The sequence below is a fragment of the Coturnix japonica genome, chromosome 1 (assembly GCF_054131305.1).
Source record: "Coturnix japonica strain WE chromosome 1, WE-NBRP24, whole genome shotgun sequence".
In the NCBI taxonomy this organism is placed as follows: Eukaryota; Metazoa; Chordata; class Aves; order Galliformes; family Phasianidae; genus Coturnix; species Coturnix japonica.
In genome coordinates, this window is record NC_140663.1 from 88,320,975 (window position 1) to 88,344,112 (window position 23,138).

General features: G+C 35.7%; 1 protein-coding gene across 15 annotated transcripts in view; it reads left to right on the forward strand.

The window, feature by feature from the left end:
• Positions 1 to 23,138, forward strand: part of ROBO1 (roundabout guidance receptor 1) — a 692,513-nt gene that overhangs the window by 620,903 nt on the left and 48,472 nt on the right. For all 15 annotated transcript variants that reach the window (XM_085547220.1, XM_085547240.1, XM_085547251.1 and 12 more), the window contains 9 exons: positions 5,693 to 5,817; positions 7,341 to 7,512; positions 9,104 to 9,309; positions 13,379 to 13,460; positions 13,630 to 13,798; positions 13,908 to 14,074; positions 17,675 to 17,796; positions 20,093 to 20,324; positions 21,552 to 21,673. In XM_085547220.1, coding sequence (XP_085403346.1) covers positions 5,693 to 5,817; positions 7,341 to 7,512; positions 9,104 to 9,309; positions 13,379 to 13,460; positions 13,630 to 13,798; positions 13,908 to 14,074; positions 17,675 to 17,796; positions 20,093 to 20,324; positions 21,552 to 21,673 — 1,397 coding nt within the window. The remainder of the gene's footprint in view (positions 1 to 5,692; positions 5,818 to 7,340; positions 7,513 to 9,103; positions 9,310 to 13,378; positions 13,461 to 13,629; positions 13,799 to 13,907; positions 14,075 to 17,674; positions 17,797 to 20,092; positions 20,325 to 21,551; positions 21,674 to 23,138) is intronic.

Sequence of the window (23,138 nt, forward strand, 5' to 3'; positions counted from 1 at the left end):
ACCTTTGTGAGAAGAATTAAAAAATGTGTTATTTAGAGATGATGTTGGGGTCTGATTCATGCATAAATCTGAGGAAAGGCTAAGAGAATGGTTTGTACTCAGTTGAGAGGAGAGATGGCTTCAGTGGTGGAACATAACACAACCCGCAGTAACTACAGGGAGACTGACAGTAAAACAGAAACAGGCTTTCACAGTAGTGCATGGTGGGAGGACAAGTGTCAGGTTGAAAGTTGAAGATGAAAAAAGGGAGAGCCAGGCTTGATATGAGAGAATTCTTTGCTATGTGAACAGTCAGGTAATGGAGAAAGCTGCCTGACAAGTTACTCATTCTCAATTCGTGGAAATTTTCAAGATCCTACTAAATCAAGACATTGCAATGTGATCTCACCCCACATCCCAGCACTGTTTGAGCAGGAGTTTGGAGTAGAAGCCTCTTGAGATTACTTCTAACCTGAATATCCAGTGATCCTCCACTACTTCATCTATCAAACACAGTACTTGCTCCACTAACATCTGGTAAATGTACTTGTCTGTAGTTTGAGTCCTAAAACTACAAATTCCTACTCCTGAAAGTTGGTTTAATAATAACATTAGTCCATTTAGTCCATTAGTCCATTAATAATAACATTAGTCATTAGTGAGGATGATAGAATTGCTGGCAAGACATTAGAATATCATCTCACAAGTTTGGAAACTGTCTTTTATTTGTGTTTTGTTTTTTTATTCAGTGAGCAAGCATGTCTTCCCCGATAAACTTTACTTTGGTGTAATTATCTGAAAAACAATATCATTCTTTTGGTTTTTGTGGTTTTACATGCTATTGTCCTGACTTTTCAAAGAAGCTGTTCCTCCTTCTGTCCTGTGAAAAGCCATGCTAAACACATGGAAAATTAATTTACTTAATAGTTTACTGTAAGTCTTGTAAAATAAAGTATGCTATAACAGAGTAAAAATTATTTACTACTCAGTTTCAGTAACTTTAGATATCGATAGCACATATATGTATGTATGGGTATATGTATCAGATGAAGAAAGTAGTCTTTGCTGTAGCTGTTTCTGTTATTGATATTCTTGTAAACCACATCATTTCCCTCTCTCAGAACTGTTTCAATTGTTTTTATATTATTTATTTATTTATTTTTTAAAAGAATGTTCACCCCTTGCAGTGGCCACAGATTTGCAACCAGTGTGATGCCCTGTTTCTAAAGAGATTCATTTTCATGTATCTGTATTCCCTGTTTTTACTGGTGGGCAAAAAAGTATATTTTGTTGGCAAGATTATTTTTGACATACAATAACAAAATCCTTTGCTAAAAAAGAAAAGTGGAAATTCAGCACTTAAAAGTTAATTGGAGTTGTAGAAATGTAATTGAGTGACCAAGAGAGATTTCTATCTGTGAGAAATTTCATGTGAGCTTTCAGTAGGAGGCTCAGGAAGCTTTGCTTTACTGACAGGAAAGTTTATGTTTTTGTTTGTTTGTTTGTTTTTGCATTTATTAAGTGGCAGAGTTGTATCACATTATGTCTCTTATTAGACCAGTCCATGTAGAATATGAGATATGTTTTATGGAGAAACATTTTTAACTCCAGAGCAGGTCAAACTGTATTTGCAACTTTAGTAGAGAGATTTTCAGTTAAAAAGGACTGGTTACTTTGCCATATAATTACACATGATGAAGGAGCTCAGTGTTGGGGACAAGTATATTACTCTTGGGAATTCTTGTCCAACATTTCTTGGTCTCCCTTCATATCAATTATAGATTGGCCAGTATAGTCTGAGCAAAGTAGTACACACTGATTTTCTCTTGGGGAAATACTGATATCACACACTTTAAGATGGCTTAAGATTCCTTTAAATTTTTAAGGAGATTTTTAAACCACACTTTAAGATTCTTTAAAATTTGAAATCACAACTTTGAAAACTGTGCATTTTGACTTCCTCTGTTTGGGACTGTGTCCTAAAAAAACCCACTAATAACAGAAAAAAAAAAATATTCTCTATTTGAAGATTTTACACCTTCAGTTGCAGCTGCTTGGCATGCTCCAGTTTCCAGTATAATAGCTGATTCTCTTTCAGCTTCATTTTCTTAATACAACTTAATACACTGTTTATTTGAACTGTAAGCCAGTATTCTCTATGTCTAATGAATTTTGATATATAAGTGAAAATAGCCTCACAATATCTGTGTTGTTTACTATTAGATAATTTACCACTAGAAGATTTCTGTTGAGAAATACAGTGCTTCATGACAGATCTCAACTTTTGACTATTTTAATCAAATTTTGATTTTTCACTGGGAAGATAAAGGTTAATAATACTTTATAAATAAATTTCAAATGTGGTTTACTTTGCATTTGCAATTTAATACTGAGCATTTTGACCCTGGTACAGCAATTTTATACTGAAAAGACTGGTATAGAGGCTAAATGCTTCAGCATGTTGTTAATTTTTGAGTGAGCTTCAGTTGTGATAGCTGATAGACTAAGAAAAGTATTTTCTATTTGTAGATGTTTCTGTTCTTTGAAAGGGGTATAAATGCAATTTATTTCAGCAGTGTTGCAAATTGCTATTTACTGGATATTTCAAGTTAATTATACTGTGAAAAGCTCTTGATGCCAAGAAATATTAATATATTTTTAAAAGAAGTTTTCTTCAATGTTGCACAAGAACCGTTCATAGGAAGGGACTAGAAAAGAGCCCAAGTTGTCTGATCGTTATTTTAGTCTGTTGCCTATTTTACTTTTCAGCCTGCTTTCCGTATGATTGAGATTGATTAAAAAAATAAATTAAAAAAAAATAGAAAATTTGCGATTCAGCATTTTTAACCTATTTTTCATGTAACAGAATATATGTATACTTTCTAAGGTCCTTTCCAAGGTCTTTTTTTCATTTTTATTTTTAAATTTTATTTTGCTTTACTCTTTGCTTTGTTTCATGTCTATTCAATTTTATTTATTCCATGTTTTCTTTTTGTTTTGTTTTTGTTTTTAGTTGTGTCTGGTAAGTTGAAATTTTATTGACCATCTTCTAATCATCGTGTCACTGTGACGGGAACATCTCCCCTTCCCATCCATCCCCTTCCATGTCCTTCAACCAATCAACTCCCATCTTTTACTTGTTATTGACAAGAAACATCGCACAGAATAAATTCTGCATGAAGTATGGGTAACTTAATGACAAAGAGAAAGGTAACGGGTTGCTAACTTTTCTGTTTATATGTGATATAGAGATTCAAATCATAATGTCTTCTGTCATCAGTTCCTGCATTAGTTGAACTTGTGTTCTACACAAGAAAATTATTTTTATTTTAAAGGTCTCAAAGATAGAAATATTTTCGTTAAGTGGATTATTAATTCATCAACTTTAATAGTATTTTCATAATATGTCACTTGTTTGTGTGACCCAAGGTGTGAAAGCAAACTGAATTTAAAAGGAATTCTGTTGAAATTGCTTTCAGTGCAGTAAAAACAATGAAGAGAATTTATGGAAGTTTCATTTAATCCTCTATTAGTTCTTCAGAAACTGAAGTGAATAGGATTTCCATTATTTACTTTAATAGGAATAAATTTACAAGACTACATATGTACATCCTGTGCATAAATACATTGAATAATATACATGTGAAATGCATATTTAGAGTAACATGTAGAGGCATATACTAATTTATAATTCATAAATTCTACCATGGTTACCTGGGAAATTACATTTTCCATCTTTATTGTTTTTTTGTTTTCAGTAGTCCTTGAACAATAATCTTCAGGTACTGCAATAACAGGCTTTCAGCTGTTTCTCCAGTAGTGACAGCTGTTTGTATATAACTGTATTTATCCTCAAGTTCAGCGTAATGTTCAAGTTGATAAATCATATGCACTAGCACGGAACTGAGCAACTTTTAGTTTTGTTCTGTGTGGTACTATGTCACAAACTAGTACAGAACCAGCCAAACATTTATTGAACTATATGCTAAATTTATTCTTTTTATTAGAATTCCAAGAGCATAATGAAGGTGCTTCACCCTCATCTCCATTTTCCCAATCACACCTTACAACCCACTGGTAAACTCCCAACAGCTTCACCTTCCATTCTAAATTAAACATGCTATCATGTCAGAATCTTCCCTTATCACCCTCCAAGATATTGACTGAGTGTTTCAGAGCTAAATGCTTTGAAGTTTGCTAATTGTTGTAGCTCAATTGCACCTTAACATGATGTAGTTTCTTATCTAAGATAATCCTGGGAAAAGTAGCATTTACATCTAAAAGTTAAATACAAGTATGTCACATATTAAATATCCCTTCAAATCAAGAGAGTGATAGGAGGAGTATAGTCTATGTTGAACTCTGTGGAGAGCAGAGACACAGGGGAAGAGGAGCAGATAGCTAACTGCAAGTACTGGCCCACCTGAACACTGAAAGAAAATTTTTTAGAAAAGGTTTTGTCTGGAATGAATTCAGTAACAGTAGAAGTTGCAGTTTTTATTAAACACATAGAGCATTATCATCAAAAGATAATTTACACCCTTTCTAATGAAAAGCTTTTAAAAACAGAAAAGTTTTAAAGGAAAAATAAAAACATTCATGTTATTAAAGTTGAATTCAAAGCATCTCCATTATTCCCAACCCAAACAAGAGGGGGAGATTAATTGGTTTTGGACAGATGATCAGAAGGCATTGGAACTGAATAAAGACTAAGTAAACAGACTTTCATTTTGTGCACATTGTTCAAGGAGTGAGAGTGAACAGCCTAAAACAAAGCTGGATTTATTCTCCTGTTCTAGCCCCAACAGTGTTTCTAATGCTGTCAACTGTACCCATTTTTTTTTAATGTGACTGACATAATTTTTTGACGTTCTATTTACTACTGGATGAAGTGGTTGTTGAAGTCTGTATAAATCAAACAGTTTGAACAATGCTGGCACTATTTATAATGTTAGGCTGAGCAGATGTTTCAAATTTGCCTTCATTTGCATATATATTTTGTTTGAACATGCCCATGCCTATGTAAATGAGGAAAACACGCAGTTCTGCTATTGCTTTAAATTCATTCCTCCTAGTAATTGAAGATTTTTTAAATGGTTATCATTTGTTAAATAGTATTCCAAGGGCTTTTGAGTTAAACTGAAAAAAAAATGTTGAGACTCCAACTGCATCAGAAGTCTCTTACATAAAGAACAAAAGGCTTTTTCTTTCATAAATCAACAATGACTTTTGCACACGTGAACCTGAATTCATGATTACTAAACAAGGTTTATTACAGCTCTTGACAAAATATGGCCTGTGGTCTGGCCAGTTGTTGTTCAGAGCTTTCTCAGTTGTGACTTCTGGCCTTTCCCCTCTCTTAGAAACCATATTCTAACAGATTTGTTAATATTGGTGTCTGTTGCTGTGGAAGTTATCTCGTTAACTTTGCGGGACTTAATTTCTTGTACAGCTGGTCACTATATTAAAAATCAAATTGTGCACAGTCTGAATTCAGTAACAGCAAAGGCGATCTGAGAGCTGATGAAGCTGTGACTGTTAGAGGTTCACGAGCCTTGGTCCCATCTGTCCATACTGAAAACACCTGAATACTGTAGTATATACCATTTAAAGTCAGCAGTCAAATTGCAGCTTTCACATAAGCTAACTTCAGTCTTCTGACTGTAGCATAGTATTTTTGTTTTTTTTTTCTAATGATGTTTTCTCCTTTCAGAGCCTCCACAGTTTGTTGTAAAACCTCGTGACCAGGTAGCTGCGTTGGGAAGAACAGTGACTTTCCAGTGTGAAGCAACTGGGAACCCTCAGCCAGCCATCTTTTGGCGGAGGGAGGGAAGTCAGGTAAAACAGACTTCCTGTCCATTCCTACTAGCAGTTTCTTGATATTGTTAAGCAAGTGAAAAAAATTCTAAATTCTTGTATTTAGGTTATGGAAAATAGTTCCAGAGCCTGGAGATGTTTGATATTTCTTCTTCTTCAAGGCACATGTATGCTACATGATGTCAACTTTTCTAGAAAGAATATTTTTTGCTTAGTCACCAGTTTTCTCCAGAAATGTAACAATAAATTTATGAAGCAAATAGAAGCATTTTAAGAGACAAAAAGATTATTAATGCCAAAATTTGCTTTAACTCCCAAATACACCTAAGTTTTCAGAAAATTTGTCTGTTTTTATGGTGCAGATATTAGTGTGCCAGTTGCATATTTCTCCCTGGTAAATAAATGGTTTGCTCCACTTAATCAATGCCTGAACAGGACAACAACTTGGAATTAAGGAGATCTATTTTTCCATCGAGTCCATTAGCTCACAGTTCTCACCCAGCTTCCTTATTTGGAATTATGATTATCAGCTTCTTTGTAAAGAATCTTGAAAGCCAGTGAATAGAACAAAGTATAGTGTATATCAAGAGAATCACAGTTTTCTTTCAGGCTTTTTTTTTCTTTTCTTTTCTTTTTCTTTTTTTTTTTTTTTTTTTAGGAGGGATTGTGATGCAAAAGATTCTTTATTGAACACGTCTGTTCAAATGTGTAAGCAAATACAGAGGATAGTCTCTAACTGTAAAAGTGTGCTGGTGCTATTTACACTTTTGTATGACCTAGATTTCTTTGCTAACAGTTGAGGAAATGGAGGATGTCAGTAACTAGGGTTTGCTAATAATAAAATAAAACTTAGTGCCCCGTCCTTTCAGATGATTTTTGGAAGTTCAAAATAAATTTAAGAAAGAGAGATGAAAAATAGCCTTGCTCAGCCAAAGGTGTACATTTTAAACCAATATTTGATTTAACATAATTATACTGCATTGTTTTCAGTTTCACTTCAGGCCATTTCTGGTAAAATACAATGCACTTAATACCAAAACTATCTATTTAACTAGAAACTGGTTTAGGATTAAATTATGTATTTCAAGGTTTGTTACAGAATATAAAGACTACAATTACAAAAAACCAAGCACCATCTTTTTTTTTTTTTTTTTTTTTTTTTTTTTCCTTGCATTTTTAATACAGTAAACGGAATGTCCTGGATGAATACATGTTGAAGCAAATTTTTTAGGCTTACCAGTTTCTTGCACCATCATGGCATTTGTACATATTAATTTTTTGCTAGTGCCTATTAAAGTTTGCTTAAAGCTCAGTACTGACTAAGGAAATTATTAGAGCAATCCTGAAAGACATATACAATCAGGGCAAATGTGTGCCTATTTTATCACCAAAAAAAAATTATAAAAGCTATTCTTGTTGTGTACAAAAATGCTTAAGGTTTGAAGAGCAATATGTTTTATATATATTTATGTATATTTAAGATTATTAATATCTTAATTTATTTAACACTTCTTTTTAAACTCTCTTTCCTAAACATCTTCTAGAATCTGCTTTTCTCATACCAGCCCCCTCAGTCATCCAGTAGATTTTCAGTTTCACAGACAGGAGACCTCACCATCACCAATGTTCAGCGGTCTGATGTTGGGTACTACATCTGTCAGACTTTAAATGTTGCAGGAAGCATAATAACAAAAGCCTACTTGGAAGTTACTGATGGTAATGATATCCCTTGTTTTTGTTGTTGTTGTTTGTTTGCTTGTGTGTTTTTGTTTTGTTTTGTTTTGTTTTTTTATCATTTCCAAGTTTTTATTTTTTATTTTTATTTAAATATATCAGTGAGAGTATGTGATGTTATTTTAGTATCTGCTTTACATGAGCACATATTGCATGCAGGTTTTTTTTGAACCTAAAATCCTGTTTGGGGCATCTCTATCATGAGTTTCAATTTTGGATATTGTGTGTTGCCATTTTGTTGTGTAACAACACAACTTTAGACACAAAGCTTAGACACTTGTCATAGTTAAATATAAACTATGTGTGAGCTTAGGTTTGACTTACTCTGATGAGAAAGATACTAATGGTCTCACAGTGCTTTGCAGAACATTACAACAGGTTGGGACAAGAAGTAAAAGGTAAATTAAGCAATTGAAAATGTCAAGTGTCAGTTGAACATGCAAATGAAATTACAAGAGTTGGAACTTAGCCAAAAAAACCCATTGCCAACACCCTGTATGAAAATAACCTAGAAATATCTGATGTTCTCAAATTCAGAATTTCAGGTTTATATTTCAACAACCAAACCAGCTTTTAAGTTAAATCAATACCCATGGCACTGCTAAGCTCAGTTATGTCACTTTAAGTTATGGCTACTTCTAAATCGACAGCCCATGTCATGTTGAATGATACAGGAAAGAGAGGGGTCACTCAGTAAGATAGGTTTTACTTATTTTCTTGATTATGCATTGAACAATGGGGGAAAAAAAAAAAAGAAAAAAGAAGTATAGTCATATTTCTGTTTCTATGAATGCTGAAATTATTTATATTTTTCTTTGCATAGTTATTAAATAATATATCAAGACCATTTCATTTTCATTGTTTGCAAGATGCAGTAAAACTAGTGCGAACACACTGTGTGTTACTCCATATAGTTTTGAGCTAGTATTGCAGGTGAAGTTATCATAAAACTGGAAATCTGAAACTACTGGAGAATAATTCTTAGCTGAAAAGTTTTGATACAGTACTTTCATTAGCTTTGTGTTTAGTCTACTGGAAGGCAAATCCCAGTTAGGAAACTGCAAAAATAAGTTGATGGTTCACAGTATTTAAGACAAAAAAATATATACATATATATCCTGGATATTTGCCATTTTGTTCAATGTCTGCCTACCTGCTTAATATCTATCACTGAATCTTGAAAGTATTGAATTCTGTTACACAGGTGCTCTGTATGGTAAAAAACAAAACAAAACAACAAAAAAATGAACAAGGTAAAAACTGAATTGCAAAACCATTGGGAAATCCTTTCTCATTTTGTTATCACTTTATGAAGACACTGCAATTACAGAATGCCTATGTAATATGTAATTCTTCTTTCCCTTCTGAAATTAATGTATTGTATATCATTATAAATTCTGTAGCTGTGCATCATTATGATGCACCATGCCCTGAATAATGCATGCCTCCAACTTTAATTACTTGTTTAATTATCTTTAGTTTGTTTCAAAGCCTCAAGCAACTGCTGTTGCTTAGATGATTAGAAAATTGCTTCCAGTCACAGAAATCTATGTCCTGTTGTTTCTTCTGGCAGTGATTGCAGACCGGCCTCCCCCTGTTATTCGACAGGGTCCTGTGAATCAGACTGTAGCTGTAGATGGTACTTTAGTACTAAACTGTGTGGCCACAGGCACTTTAACACCCACTATACTCTGGAAAAAGGATGGGATCTTGGTCTCTACCCAGGACTCTCGCATCAAGCAGTTGGAGACAGGAGCATTACAGATCCGATATGCCAAGGTAGCTTGAACTGGCCAGCTCTTTTTTGTGCTGAGTTTTGTTGTTGTTGTCTGTTGATTATTTCTCTTCAGGTGATTTTTTTTCATATTGGAAATACTACAGTTAAAATTAATGAAATGTTAAATAATTGTATTAAAATATCTGATACTTCAAGTTTTCAGATGGTTCATTCCTTAAGTTTTACACCATGTCTCGTATAGCCTAGGGCCTATTATTTCAATGGAAAAATGCTTTTAAGTAATAAGGGGATTATTTGCTACTTAAAACATGAAGGAAGAAGCAAAACTTATATTTCAGTAAGATGAATCCTTATATAACTTGAGTTTCATCACTAATAGATGAAAATTATCTAATTATTTGAAGCCTCTGCTAAGGATACTGCAGTTATGGAGTCATGTTCACAGATTTTTGAATATAACATTTATAATTTAAACATTTTTACTTTATAAACATAGTATAGCCCTGGCTTAAAATGGTTAATGCCTGTCAAATACGTGGCTTTCTTAGGGAACTGTAGCAAGTGCCTGTTTTTCCTGGTCAGTATTGCTGGTCATGCCTGGCAAAATGGAAAATTCTTTAAAATGACATTATGTTTTTGCCTACTAACTCTCTATTATCTTTTATGTGGTTTGAAATGTATTAATTCTTAAAATTAGGCCAAATACATGGCTTTACTACTTTTGCTAGACTTGTTCTGTTACTAATTACCAGTTACACTGTAAGAACAGGGTTGGTCTCTTCTCACTAGTGACAGGATGAGCGGAAATGGCCTCAAGTTGCACCAGGGGAGGTTTAGGTTGGATGTCACAAAAAGCTTCTTTACAGAACGAGCAGTTAAGCACTGGAATAGGCTCCCCAGGGAGGTGGTTGAGCCACCATCCCTAAGTGTGTTTAAAAACCATTTTGATGTGGTGCTCAGGGACGTGATTTAGCAGAGGGTTATTAGAGTTAGGGTAGTATGGTTAGGTTGAGGTTGGACTTAGTGATCTTTAAGGTCTTTTCCAACCTAAGCATTTTTATGATTCTGTGAAGGAAACCAGAGCAACAGTCAGGCTGTGGTAGTGCTGTCTTATGCTGTTTTCAATTATTTCTTGCACTGCTTTCTTGGTACAATGCATAGTGTTGAGGATGGTAAAGAAATGAGATTTTAGAACTATTATCAAATTTTTATCCACAATAACCTTTCTGTAACAAGAAAGACCAAATATCTTTCCAGGTCTTCTGAACAGTGTTCTCTGATTTTCCAGAGAAGGCTTCTACAAAGCACTTGGTTTCTCAAACCTTTGGTAAATGTTAGCCTGGAAATTAAACCAAGAGTTATTATTGCCTGGCATTGTAGAGCACTGTCTTGTGAGCAGTCATTCTATGAAGGTGGTGATCCCTTTATGAGTCTTCAATAATTAAAATGCTGCTGTTTATTTTGTCTCTACCTTCCCTCCAAAGACATCATTAGGAGGAGCATTCTCAGTGCATCCAACATGCAAACACCATCCAGTCTTTTGCTCTCTATGGCTAAGGGTCTGGAGCTTCATTGTTACAGAAGACTGTTACCTTGACATTAGGGAACCATTGTTTCTTCATTTTTTGAAGAAAAATAAAAATGTGATCTGAAATTTCACCTGGATGAATGAAAAGGCCATGGCAATAGAAAGGGTTTATTATTCAAACATCCTACTTCCAGAAATATTTGTCTATGAAATACAAAGTTATAAACCTGTAAATGGGTACTGCTGTTCCTGCAGTGGGTTCCATTTTAGAATGCCAGCTGCTCTCCTGTATCTACAGGGCATCTCTGTTCTTGCTGAGTTCAAGCAGCTCTGGGTGATCTTTCTCGAAGTATGGGTTGTAGTAGCAAAGTAACTGAAAATACGAAGGAGAAGAGTTGTGATCAGTTTGAGACTGAAAGACAGTGAGGTACAGAAACTTAAACTTTTAATTGCTAATTACAAACATGGGTATTAAAATGTCTATTGGACAGTTTAAACTTACAGCTCAGGATGACTAAAGCAAGATATGCTGAAGTAATAGACAATACTCTCGTTTATTTATCTTTCTGTTTTATGGGTTCAGACTCACTGGATAAAACCCAAATATATTTTTTCCCACATTTCTAGTACTCAGCAATGCTACCTCTAAAATTCCTGCAAACAGCCAGAAGAAGAAAGTAGTATCAGAACATTTCCTTTCATCCTCATCTCCTCCATTACTGAGGCTTATTTTATTGGACCCTCCATCTCTTCCATCAGAATATTATGAGAGTTGGTTCATGTGTGGAGCAATTGACGTACCTTTCTGTGGGCTGCAAATGCCTCTTCCTCTGCCAGAAACTCAGGAAGTGAGGGAGATCTTTTGGAGTCATGCTGAGTTTTTGCAAATCCATACACATTAAGTTGACAAATAAAGCTTTTTATGCTTTCTGTCCCAAACTCTCAAAGATCCTTTCTTTCCCAGTACTTCAATCTGAAACATGTCTTGGTCAATTACAACACAGCTTCCATTCTGACCCTACCAAATGCTCTTAAGTTGGTGACTTTCTGCAATACCCAAAGTTTCTCTGGAAAAGTGAGGGCTACAGAGATAACAGTGCCTGTGCATGTGCTCTCCTTTTAAGAAGCATGAGGTACACATTTAATTTCCTCCTCATCAGGATGAGTTAGAACATTCTCTTCATCCATTTTTGATGCCCAGGCTGTTCCTGTATCCTGACCTGGAAAATCAGAAGGAAAGCCTAGGGACGCATCTGGACCCTCCGGATCAGAACCAGAAATGAGCATTCATTATCTACTGTCTCAGTAGACTGTGTTTTGTGCTCCCAGATAGTTCTGCAGGGAGCTACCCTTTTCCCTGCCAGCTGGCAAGTGAAATCCCACAGAACTGTTGAGAGGTTCCAGAGGGTGAGGCTCAAACATTACCATGGTGCCCATGTGTCATGGTGACATCACTGTGCAGTGCCTGTGGCCCATCTGGTGCAGCAGCCAGAGCAGACCTTGCTGACCTGCCCTTGTTTCTGGTCCTGCGCAGAGCCACAGGTATTTTCACTTGAGTCAAGGAGCAAATCAAACTGTACCTGAAGGGGAACATTCCTTGTCCAGATCTTGCTTTCCCTTACCTGTGTCGTCCCCAGAATCATTCCCTTCTGGACTCCTTGGTGTCTCTTGGGTTCTCCAGACGGGAGTGGAAATCAGCACCATTAATAGAAGAAAATAACATTCTCTTGCCATTGTGTCATGATTTCTTGCAAATGCTCTTTTATTTAAATTGCACAGCTTCTGTAAGGGAGTAGCTGTGTGTGCTGGCAATGTCAGCAGTGTTTCCCAGAAGGTGCTCTGCAGGTCCAATAGAAAAAGAAGTGCATTTTGCTGATCACAAAAGCAGGAGTTGTACAACCCCTCTGTTCTTTTATTTGGTTCCTGTATTTTTATTTGATATTTTTAGAAATTTAGAAAGCAGTTCCACAAAATCAGTGATGTTCTCAAAAGCTATCTAAATTATGGTCCTCTCTACAGAATTAAGTGCCAAGTAAGCTATCATTCAGAAGTGGATGAGAATAACATACGGAGATATTTTTGGGGGGTCTGCCTTAGAGTGAAATTTATACTAACACAAAGAAACCAGTAGGTAAAAGGCCTTGTGAAATATTTAAGCTTTGTTTTAAGAACAGCATTCTCTACAGCTCATCAGTCCAGAAAGTCCCTAAGCATTACTTAGGCAGAAGACTGTATGGGAATCTTGACATCTAAGTTCTTTTTCAATTTATTTCTTGAGGACTCTACAGGGTAAGGAGTAAGTGCTACAAGACTTGGTCTTCAGTGTGTGGATTTCAGAATGGGCAGTGTTTAATAAGAATATGCAACATTTCTACTTTTTTAAAGAATACTCAGAAACATAACCCTTTTCATTTTGTATCATGTAAAATGATTCCTTCTAATGTAAGAAGTTTGTTCAAAGTTTCTGCAGACTAGAAGATTTATTCATATTCATAGAGTCATGTACAAAGGTATAATTACTTTTCTAGCCGACTGAGTGCCTGATTGTTTCAAATATTTATTCTTCTCTTTTTCCCACTCAGCTGGGTGACACTGGTCGGTACACCTGTGTTGCTTCAACCCCAAGTGGCGAAGCTACATGGAGTGCCTACATAGAGGTCCAAGGTAAATCAATTATGTTCTCTCTGCATGGTGTAAATGCATAAAAGAAAGTCAAAAATTGAAATGCAGTAATTACCTGACAGTCATAAATTACCAGTGCAGATGTGAGTAGCATTTAGCTTACAGCTGCTTCCTGTCTGTCTGTACTCAGCGTTTCTCTCTCCTTTGTTAGAATTTGGAGTCCCAGTGCAGCCACCAAGACCCACTGACCCAAACTTGATTCCTAGTGCTCCATCTAAACCCGAGGTTACAGATGTCAGCAGAAATACAGTAACATTGTCATGGCAACCTAATTTGAATTCAGGTGCAACGCCAACCTCTTACATAATTGAGGCCTTCAGGTATATGTGTCTCGTGATCTTGCTGTACTTAAGTTTGTATATAATAATGATATAATGTATTTTTAAAGAAGCACGTGCTAACCTGCTGTTATGTGTGTTTTATTCTTAGCCATGCATCTGGTAGCAGCTGGCAAACTGTAGCTGAAAATGTGAAAACAGAGAGTTTTGCAGTTAAAGGGCTAAAACCTAGTGCAATTTATCTATTCCTTGTGAGGGCAGCTAACGCATATGGACTAAGTGACCCAAGCCAAATATCTGATCCAGTGAAAACTCAAGGTAAGCTTTTGGTATTGAACATTTTAGGTGTCCACATTGGCTGCTACAAGTTGACTGAGAAAGACTGGATGCAGAAGTTTTGCTAGCTTTTAACTATCTGTGCTGGCTGGGCTATATGTTAGGTAGTGAAATACATTGTTTAAACTTGCATTTCCCTGTAACATAAATTCTAAAAGTTGCTTAGACAGCATATTGTGCTGCCTAAGGGATTAATATTATCTCTTATCCAAAAATAGTTATGTCTTACAGAATAGCTCTTGTTAGCAACAAAAGTGATCTCTGATTTTTGAAGTTATCAAGCAAATCCTTAAATTCTATGGAAATGTTATTATTGTGTCCAATGAACCAAATGAAGCTTAGAACTAGAGACAGAAACAGCATATGATCTAATTTGGCTTCTACAGCATTAGGAAAGAAAGAGATTTAAAATTTGAAGGAACTGGGCATTGTGAGTCACTAAAGAACTTTCAGCAGTGTACTGAAAGCATTGCAGTAATACTGCTGTTGAAAGCAAACAGCAGGAAGGAGAAACAATACTTAGAGATAGCTAAGTGAAAGACAGAACTGGGTAGTAGCTTGTGAAAGAGTCACCTGCTGACTGAAGCTACAGGTGAAGTCTAGCTATGGACTTGATCTATCTATACAAAATTCTAAATAAGTTCACATTCATTGTAGAAAATGATACTTAGGGTAGTGTTCAGGAAATAATTATTTGCAATTTCAGGAAGAGAGAGATGGAGCTGTTCAGCCTGGGGAAGAGAAGGATCCAAAGAGACCTGAGAGCAGCCTTTCAGTATCTGGAGGGGGGCCATAGAAAGAAGGGGCTAGATGCTTTAGTGGGATTTGTTGTGATAGGACAAAGGGAGATAGTTTCATACTAGAACAGATGATATTTAGATCAGAGATAAGTAAAAATATTTTTTATAATAACAGTAGTGAATCACTAGCAGAGGTTGCCCACAGAGATGCTGGATGCCCCATCCCTGGAGATATCCAAGGTCAGGCTGGACAGGGCTCTGAGCAACCTGGTATAGCTGTAGGTGTCTCTGTTCATTACTTAGGAGTTGGACTAGATGACCTTTAAAGGTGCCTTCGAACTGAAATGATTCTATGAACTTTGCAGCCTTTATTGTTCCAGTGCGAATGCTTTCATGATTAAATAGGGGAAAAAAAAAAAAAAAAAAAAAAAGTTTTTCAAAGAAAAAGTAACAAAAGTCATCTTCCTTTTTTTTTTTTTTTTTTTTTCCTTGCTTTAGTAGAGAATTTGATCCATTGGCTTATTAAGATGCCTGTGATATATTTTGATTTATTTGTTTGCAGAATTAAGCATGTTTGTTTTTGGAAGGAAGTTCCATAAAGGAAACAAAAAATCTTCATTTAGGAACTTTTCATTTGTTCTGAAGTTGGTCTGAAAGCAAGTTTTTCTCCCGTGGCGAGTGGGCAGTTTCATATTCCTATTGTTTGTTATTATGCATTTATTCTGTTTGGTAATGATTTCAGTGGATGTATAGACAGCATAGTTATAGCTGCATAGAAAATAGGAATTACACAGTTTCCTAGGACTGCCTCAAAGAACAACGTGTTACTGTGTGGGCAGGTGAGCTGCAGTGTTCTGTACATGTCAGTTTTTCATGCAGTGTAGCATTCCACAGGTTTTCAGTTTGAGCTTGTAAGTTAGTTCAAAAATTTCCCACTTAACTTCTGTTCATAGAAATTTATTGCCTTGTCTTAAATTTATGTCCAGATCAGGAATCTAACTTACCTCAGCCTTTAGACCTTACCAGCATTAAAAACATGCTTAAGTGTTCTCACTCACAGTCCCTGTATTGGAAACTTCAGAGTCTAACCAAGAAAACATAGAATAGATGATGTATAGTCCTGTAGCACAGAACTGCAAAATTGCTGAGTCTGTTAATCGCTTTAGTCATATTGTTGATGACTCATCTTTTATAATTAGTAGTGAAAATATCACTAATTATTAGAATAACTTTCCTGTAACATTCCAAGTAAGTTGATATTTAGGCAACACTCCAAGTACGATTTTCTATCTTTAGAGCTTTCAAAGCATTAAAGAAATGGTGGGAAGGGAAATGCTCCGTTAAATGAACTGTTAGGCAGAAAATAATAGATATAGCAGTAATATTGTGATATTCATTTATTTATTTATTTATTTATTTAATGTAATCAGCATTCCTTTCTAAGAATCTGTATTTGTCATCTACTGATTGCTTGGTAATCTCAATTTTCTTTATTAACTTCTGAGAGATCTCATTGTTTTGCAGATATTTGAGTCAGCTATGTGACAAGACTGCAAAGTGGCATCAGCTTTATATACCAAAAGGGGAACTGTATTTTTGAGAAGCTGTTCTCACACTGATATTTTTTTTCAGTGCAGCCTTACTAACTTTTTAATATTGCTTAGACAAGGCTTAAAACTTTAACTGAGAGTTTAACTACTACGCAATAAGGATGCTTTCCATCTTTCTCATTTAATTGTAAGATGTATTTTTAAAAAGGAACTATTGCAGTAGTTGTAATAGATATATACACAATTTCTTTGTACTCCCTTTTGCCTGTCTAGTGAGCAGACAGGTATGGAATTTACCAAGGTCTTTGGAGAACTGAATCCTTGAAGGTTTTCTAGTCTAGAGGAGATGAGACAGAGGAAGTAGTAGGCTTGAGTAAGGTTTATGTAATGCATTACTCTGTATCTGGAATTGTATTAGGAAAAGAAAAATACATTCACTGAATTCCCCAGTCTCTGATTTTAACGGTTGTCAGCAAGGTATTTTCTAAAATGAAGTGATCAAAGGGAAACATATGAAATCAATATAGAGACTGTGTTCCTCCGCTGTCTGTTGTACATGTATATTTGAGACACTCTGTTAGTGACTACCCTATAAATTTTATATATGTCTAGGACAGTCATTAAATTTCAGATAAGTGTTCTTTTCAAAGGCACTGCATGCAGAAATGGGTTTCCATTGTCCTACTGCCTATTTTGAGAGGAATTTGTCCCTTCATGTATATGTCCAATTCTTTTAGCTGTAAGATAGACTAAATGTCAGAAGAGCATGACAACACTCAGCTGTGCTCTGCCTTCTGTTTACAGAAGTCTCCTGCTATCAGAGTGAAATTGTAGCTATGTGACATCCTTTTAGTTTCTACATTTTTTGTTTCTTTTGTAATTAAAAATAGTAAGTTTGCCAATTAATTTACCTGAAGGCAAAGCATTCACAATGGCCCTTTCATATAGTTTTTGTGGTCTCTAATGGAATTTGGAGTAGGCAATAGAATTTTTTTTTTTTCCTTCTAGCAGGAAAGAATAAAGAGATGCTTCTGTCATCATTTTCCAAAGATCTCTCTGAATATGGTTCTTTCTTTTTATCCATCATTTCCCTCCTGTTTCTTCCTCCTGTTTTTGTCAAAGTATATTAACTCAGTAAAAGACTTTCTGTAGATTTTTCTTATGTTTCTGGAGAGTACCTATGATAACTTTAACTGATGAAAACTTCCTTTGTTTTATGATATGTTTATTTGTATTTATATATACTTAACAATTGCATATATTTGTGGGAATTGAATCTTAAATTATTACAGATGTTCCACCAACAAGTCAAGGTGTGGATCACAAGCAAGTACAGAGAGAACTAGGCGATGTGGTACTACATCTGCACAACCCTACTATCCTTTCATCCTCCTCAATTGAAGTTCATTGGACAGTAAGTACAAATCTGCATCATGAAAGTAGTTACATACATTGCTAAAGTGTACTGTTTCACCACTGTGGAGTCACTCTTCAAGAAGCTGTGTAGTTTTTAAAAAAACTGGCAATGTTTTTCATTTTAGTAAGTACTACTAGGGCTTTGTTTTCATACTTCATAGAACTTTATCCCATTTTCACATTTCTTGTCCCTGTGGAGAATGTTGCTTATAATATGGTGAGAGTTCCGAAGTCCTCCTCTGGATATTAAAGAATTGATCCTAAGCTTTCTTAGGTTAAATCATTTGAAGCTTTTGCACTGCTTTCAGTAGGAAGTGTATTTAGTCCCCTAATGAGATAATGTGGCTAGCCCCATCTGTCAGACAACAGTGGAGGGAAATACTGCATAGTTATCTTTCAGAGTGTTTCCTCCATCCTATATATGTACTGAGAAACACATCCAAAACAAAATACTGTCATATGAATATACTATTCTTCCCACAGTGCTATGAATGCATATAACACAAATAGAAGAGACATAAATAACAATTCAGAGGTGTTCTGTTGGTGTTGTTCTGACAGGAGGAAACAGGAAGTTGATCATGTGAAGATTATAACAGGGAAATGGGAGAGTAAGGAAACAATATTGTAGAAGTCCTGAAGCAAAGTAGAAATGAAAAAGAAAGAACAATATAGGAAATCAAAAGTAAGAAACAAGAAAATAAAATACAATGAAAATAAGACCAGTTTAAAAAAAAAAAACATATAATGAAGACAAAAAATGGGGGAAAGTTACACAAGGCAGGAATTTATCAAATGGGATTGAGCTTTGAAGTCTTTTCAGATTTTCCATCTAAACAAGTCAATATTGGCAGTCAGAGCACAGGATGTAGCCCCTGCCATGCCATGAGCAAGAGCAAAGACATTTTTACTCTGTAGAAGAGCCCTAGCTATGACCAGGGCTCTTCAGTACTACAAGGTAGTATCTGCAGTGTTCCATCCACTTACCTGCAGCAAGGCCATCTGCGCTGTGCTATTTCCTCTTTTAACTAATAACATTAAAACATCCTTGAGGCTCCTAGCACAATTTTGTTTGACCTTTACTTACAGAACAACCTTTTTCAGGCAGCCAGTTTTTTTTTTGTCAGTTCCTTGGGTGGCCTGTGGCTTCTCTGCAATTTTAAAAGTAAGCATTACTTCAGTCTTAGCTAACACATGCATTCTTTATGTGCTTATTAAAAATGAAAGGTGTTTTTTTTTTTTTCTTTTTAGCAAGCAAATGGTTTTATTACATTACTGTGTGAGATTTTTGAAAATAAGGAAAATCTGGTGCACCCTTTTAAAGGCTTCTTATTCTTGCATTTGGACTTTCTTATTCATCAGAAATTGAAATTTGTTGTTAATGCTGTGCAAGAGGTCACTTCTGCAAGATAACTTTCTGCTGTGGTTACAGCCAAACACGTTGAACCCTATCCTAATTTACATTAAGGTTTCTTTCTCCATACATGCAGTATAAAATGGCCTTAGTTTAAATCCCTTGGGACCATATTTTTTTGATCTGTTTTTCCAAGTCTCATCCTTATTGCCATGCTGATTTTGTAAGCATCTTAAGAGCCCTCTTAAAACAGCCCCTTCCCTCCAACAGAGGAGGCTCCTGCTGAGTCAGTGAACGCCGAGGAAGTGCTTGGGCAGATCTGCCCTTCAACAGCCTCCAGCCTCATCAGAACAAAGCAGATAGTGCCAGTTGGCTGCCCTTTTAAATCACTTACTCCAGAAGGAAGCATGCAGGAAACAGTGCTCATTTCCTGAATTTTGAGAGGCTTCACACCTCAGGAGAGCTGGCACACTTGGTGCTTTATCTGTGTTCATCAGAGCCATTGATCCCCTGCCCTGGTCTTCTTTCCTGACCAATTCTGCAGAGCACATTTGCATGGGCAAAGTCTATACTGAGTTCTCCTGACTCCATTCAGCTTCTCCATTAATGTAAACGTGGTTCATTTCACAGAGCCACAGTGTGTTATACAATTCTGCTATCTCTCTTTAATGCTTCCATAAATCCACCGAAACTGGTGCAATTCAACCGGCATCAATATTAATGTTCTTTTGAATCAGGCCTATACTTTGCTGTAATTCAAGGAGCCTGTATCAAGTTCAGCATTGTTTATTTTGAATAAAATAAATGGAGAGACCAAGGACTAATGCTGCAGACAGCATGCACAGTTCCTAATAGTTTAATAAATTATTCCTAATTGTTTAATAAATTATTAAAAAGTGCACAATGTGTTGTAAAGGTTGTTTTTCTGCTACTTTTCCAGGTGGACCAGCAATCTCAGTACATTCAAGGATATAAAATCCTGTACCGGCCAACACCAGCATCCTATGGAGAGTCGGAATGGCTAATTTTTGAAGTGAGGACTCCAACCAAAAACAGCGTTATCATTCCAGAGCTGAAGAAAGGTGTAAACTATGAAATCAAGGCCCGCCCTTTTTTTAATGAGTTTCAAGGAGCAGATAGTGAAGTGAAATTTGCAAAAACCCTAGAAGAAGGTAAGTAGGAGCCAGACTGTCTTCATCTTTCCTTTTTGAAGTAGTATTCTGGTCTGCTTTTCTCTGATATGTTCATTATTTGATTTTGTTTGAAGTGTGTGCTGTTTGAGAACAGCAGTCTGTAGCAGAGGAGAATGTGTTGGACTGATCATTAAGTGAGTTGTTTGGTGACATCGAAGTAAATATTCAGAACCATGTGTGAGAGACAGAGAGAGAGAGGGATGTGCAAAACCCTCCTCCAGCACACAATGGGAAATGTGCTTTTTATCTTCACTGCAGTGTGCACTCCTCCCTGCTGAGTTCATGGTCTGGTCACAAGTGACTTCTGTCAGATTCAAGCACTTACTAATCACTATCTTGAGTAGATAGCAGACACCGCAGAAATCATCAAAGCAGTGTAGCTGGGGGAATGGAAACCACATTCTTAGAAGGCTTTTATATCTGCATCAATCAGTAATACAAAATGAAAAGATGAATGAGGGCAACAGATATAGTGGACTAAATTATGTATTTCCATCTCAAACGCATGCTAAAAAGAGAAGGTTCATAAAGCTGTTTCTTTTGTTGTAGCTCATCTGGTAGTTCAGGCATAATAAGTATGTGCTTCAGAATAGGGATTTCAGTGCCTCTGCTGGGATGTGATACCTTTTTCCTTATCTCTTTACTACCTGATGTAAATACAGTGTAGCTCTTGTTTATTTCTGTGGGTGGTTCAGGAGGTGTGCTTAATCGCAGTCATCCCAAGCATCATCTAAGCATATTGTTTTTAGAAAAACTATTTAAAATTCAAAATATAAATCTTTTAAGCATAATACATTCAGTTCTGATTTTAACAAGGTTTGTATTGCTCACTATTTTTCACACAGTGGAGCAGCTGAGGTTTAACATTCTGCTAGGATCTGTTTACAGATTTCATTTTTTAATACTGTTGATCATGGATGAGATGCTTTGAAACCCTTTCAAGAATTCTGTGCTGTTCAGGTAATTGTTATCTGAGTTTGGAGTGTCTGGTGGGCTGCCTGACTTTTTCTGTCTTACAGAGACAGCATAGCAGAAATAGGAAGCCTGCCTGTAGGTTCAGATCACTTACCTTGTATATCATTATAGGGAGTAAAATAATACATTTTTGTGGCCCAGAAACCAGTTTTCCTTTAAAAAGAAAACTAAAATCCTTCTCTGTTGCATTTGACAAACATAACCATTCAATCTTTCTCCCCAAACAAACAGCGCCCAGTGCTCCACCTCAGAGTGTTTCAGTAACTAAAAATGATGGGAATGGGACTGCAATTGTAGTCACCTGGCAGCCACCCCCCGAGGATAACCAGAATGGAATGGTTCAAGAATATAAGGTAATAATTGCATATATCCCCTGTCAAAGTGTTGGCTGGGTTCTGATGAGTAAATTGTTTGTGGATGTGTGGCTCCATCTACTGGATAAAGTTAGAGCACATCGTTTGGAAAATGATTTCTTTGAAGAATCAAGCTCCATATTTAGTAATTCTGTCTAAATGGTAGAAAGCAATTAAAGCCACCTCTATAAAACAAAACAAAGGTCAGTGCTAATAATTGAAACAACTGCTTTCTTGTCTTTGTTATACACTGAGAAAAGCCTAGGCAAGCTGAAAGGGAACCCTACCTTTTAGAGAACCATTTTGTGACTCAAAGACATTGGCTGCAATAATAAATATAAACAGGCTTAAGGAGCTGAAAGGCTCAAGGATAATAATTAATGGTGTTATGATATGAGGAATTTATTTTTAACTGAATAGTCAAATAGAAAACTTTCAAGTAAAGAATGTTCTTGTACAATACTAAATATAGTAAATTTATAGAAATTTTCTTGTATTTTTCACAAAAGAAAGGTCTTGTTAAGCTATATAATTTTTCAAAAACTGTAGGTAAGTTATAAAGCATTCATTTGATGTTCATTTAGCAGCATACACAGTAATTATTTTCAGTGCAAATTGTTTTGAGATCATTTACTTTGAAAATCAACTGAAGCTTATTTTTCCTAAGCAAGCCACAGACACTTTAAATATTTAGTTGTGTATATCAAATAAACTTTTAATAGGCACTGAGTGGCAGGATCATCTGTTTTGGCTTCTTCTTCAGGTAAAACGCTGTGCTACAAACATGTGTCCCTTGCCTTAAAAACTCATTTGGCTATTTTGTTTTCCCTTAGTATTAGCAGAAAAGGGAAGAGGTCACTGCTTTTCATGGTAAATTTAGAACAATAAAATATCAGAACATGAAACTTGGTCAACAGGTAGAAATAAAATGAGTTTGTGGCTTAGTTTCAGACATATCATGTAATTTGAAAAAAGAATAAATAAGAAATTGGAAAATTGTTATATTCAATTAACTGGAAGGGTGCAAATATTTCCATCAAGCAAATGCATTAGAAGAATGTTTAGGTTGCAAGGACAAAACAATAAAATTCAGGAAATTCATATTTGCGAGTTAATATGATACCTGACTTACCTCCCACCATTCAGAGCTAATAAGCTGTCAGGTGTTGGAGCAAACTGTCTTCTTGTGCTTCTGTAGCAGCAGGTGGCACACTGGCACATTTCTCCCACATTTATTGTCTGAGTGCCCTTATTTTCCACTGTGTTTTTTTCACCATGGACAGAAAACTGACACAATGAATATATATGTTGCTGTTATTTGAGCTTTATGTAGTTATTGTTTTTCTCTAAGAATGTGTGTGTGTGGTGGGGGTGAAAGGAAGGGAGGACGGGGGGGGGAGGGGAGTGATCTACCTATAAAAACTTCTAACAAAATAAAAAAAGAACAATAACAAAAAGCCAAAAC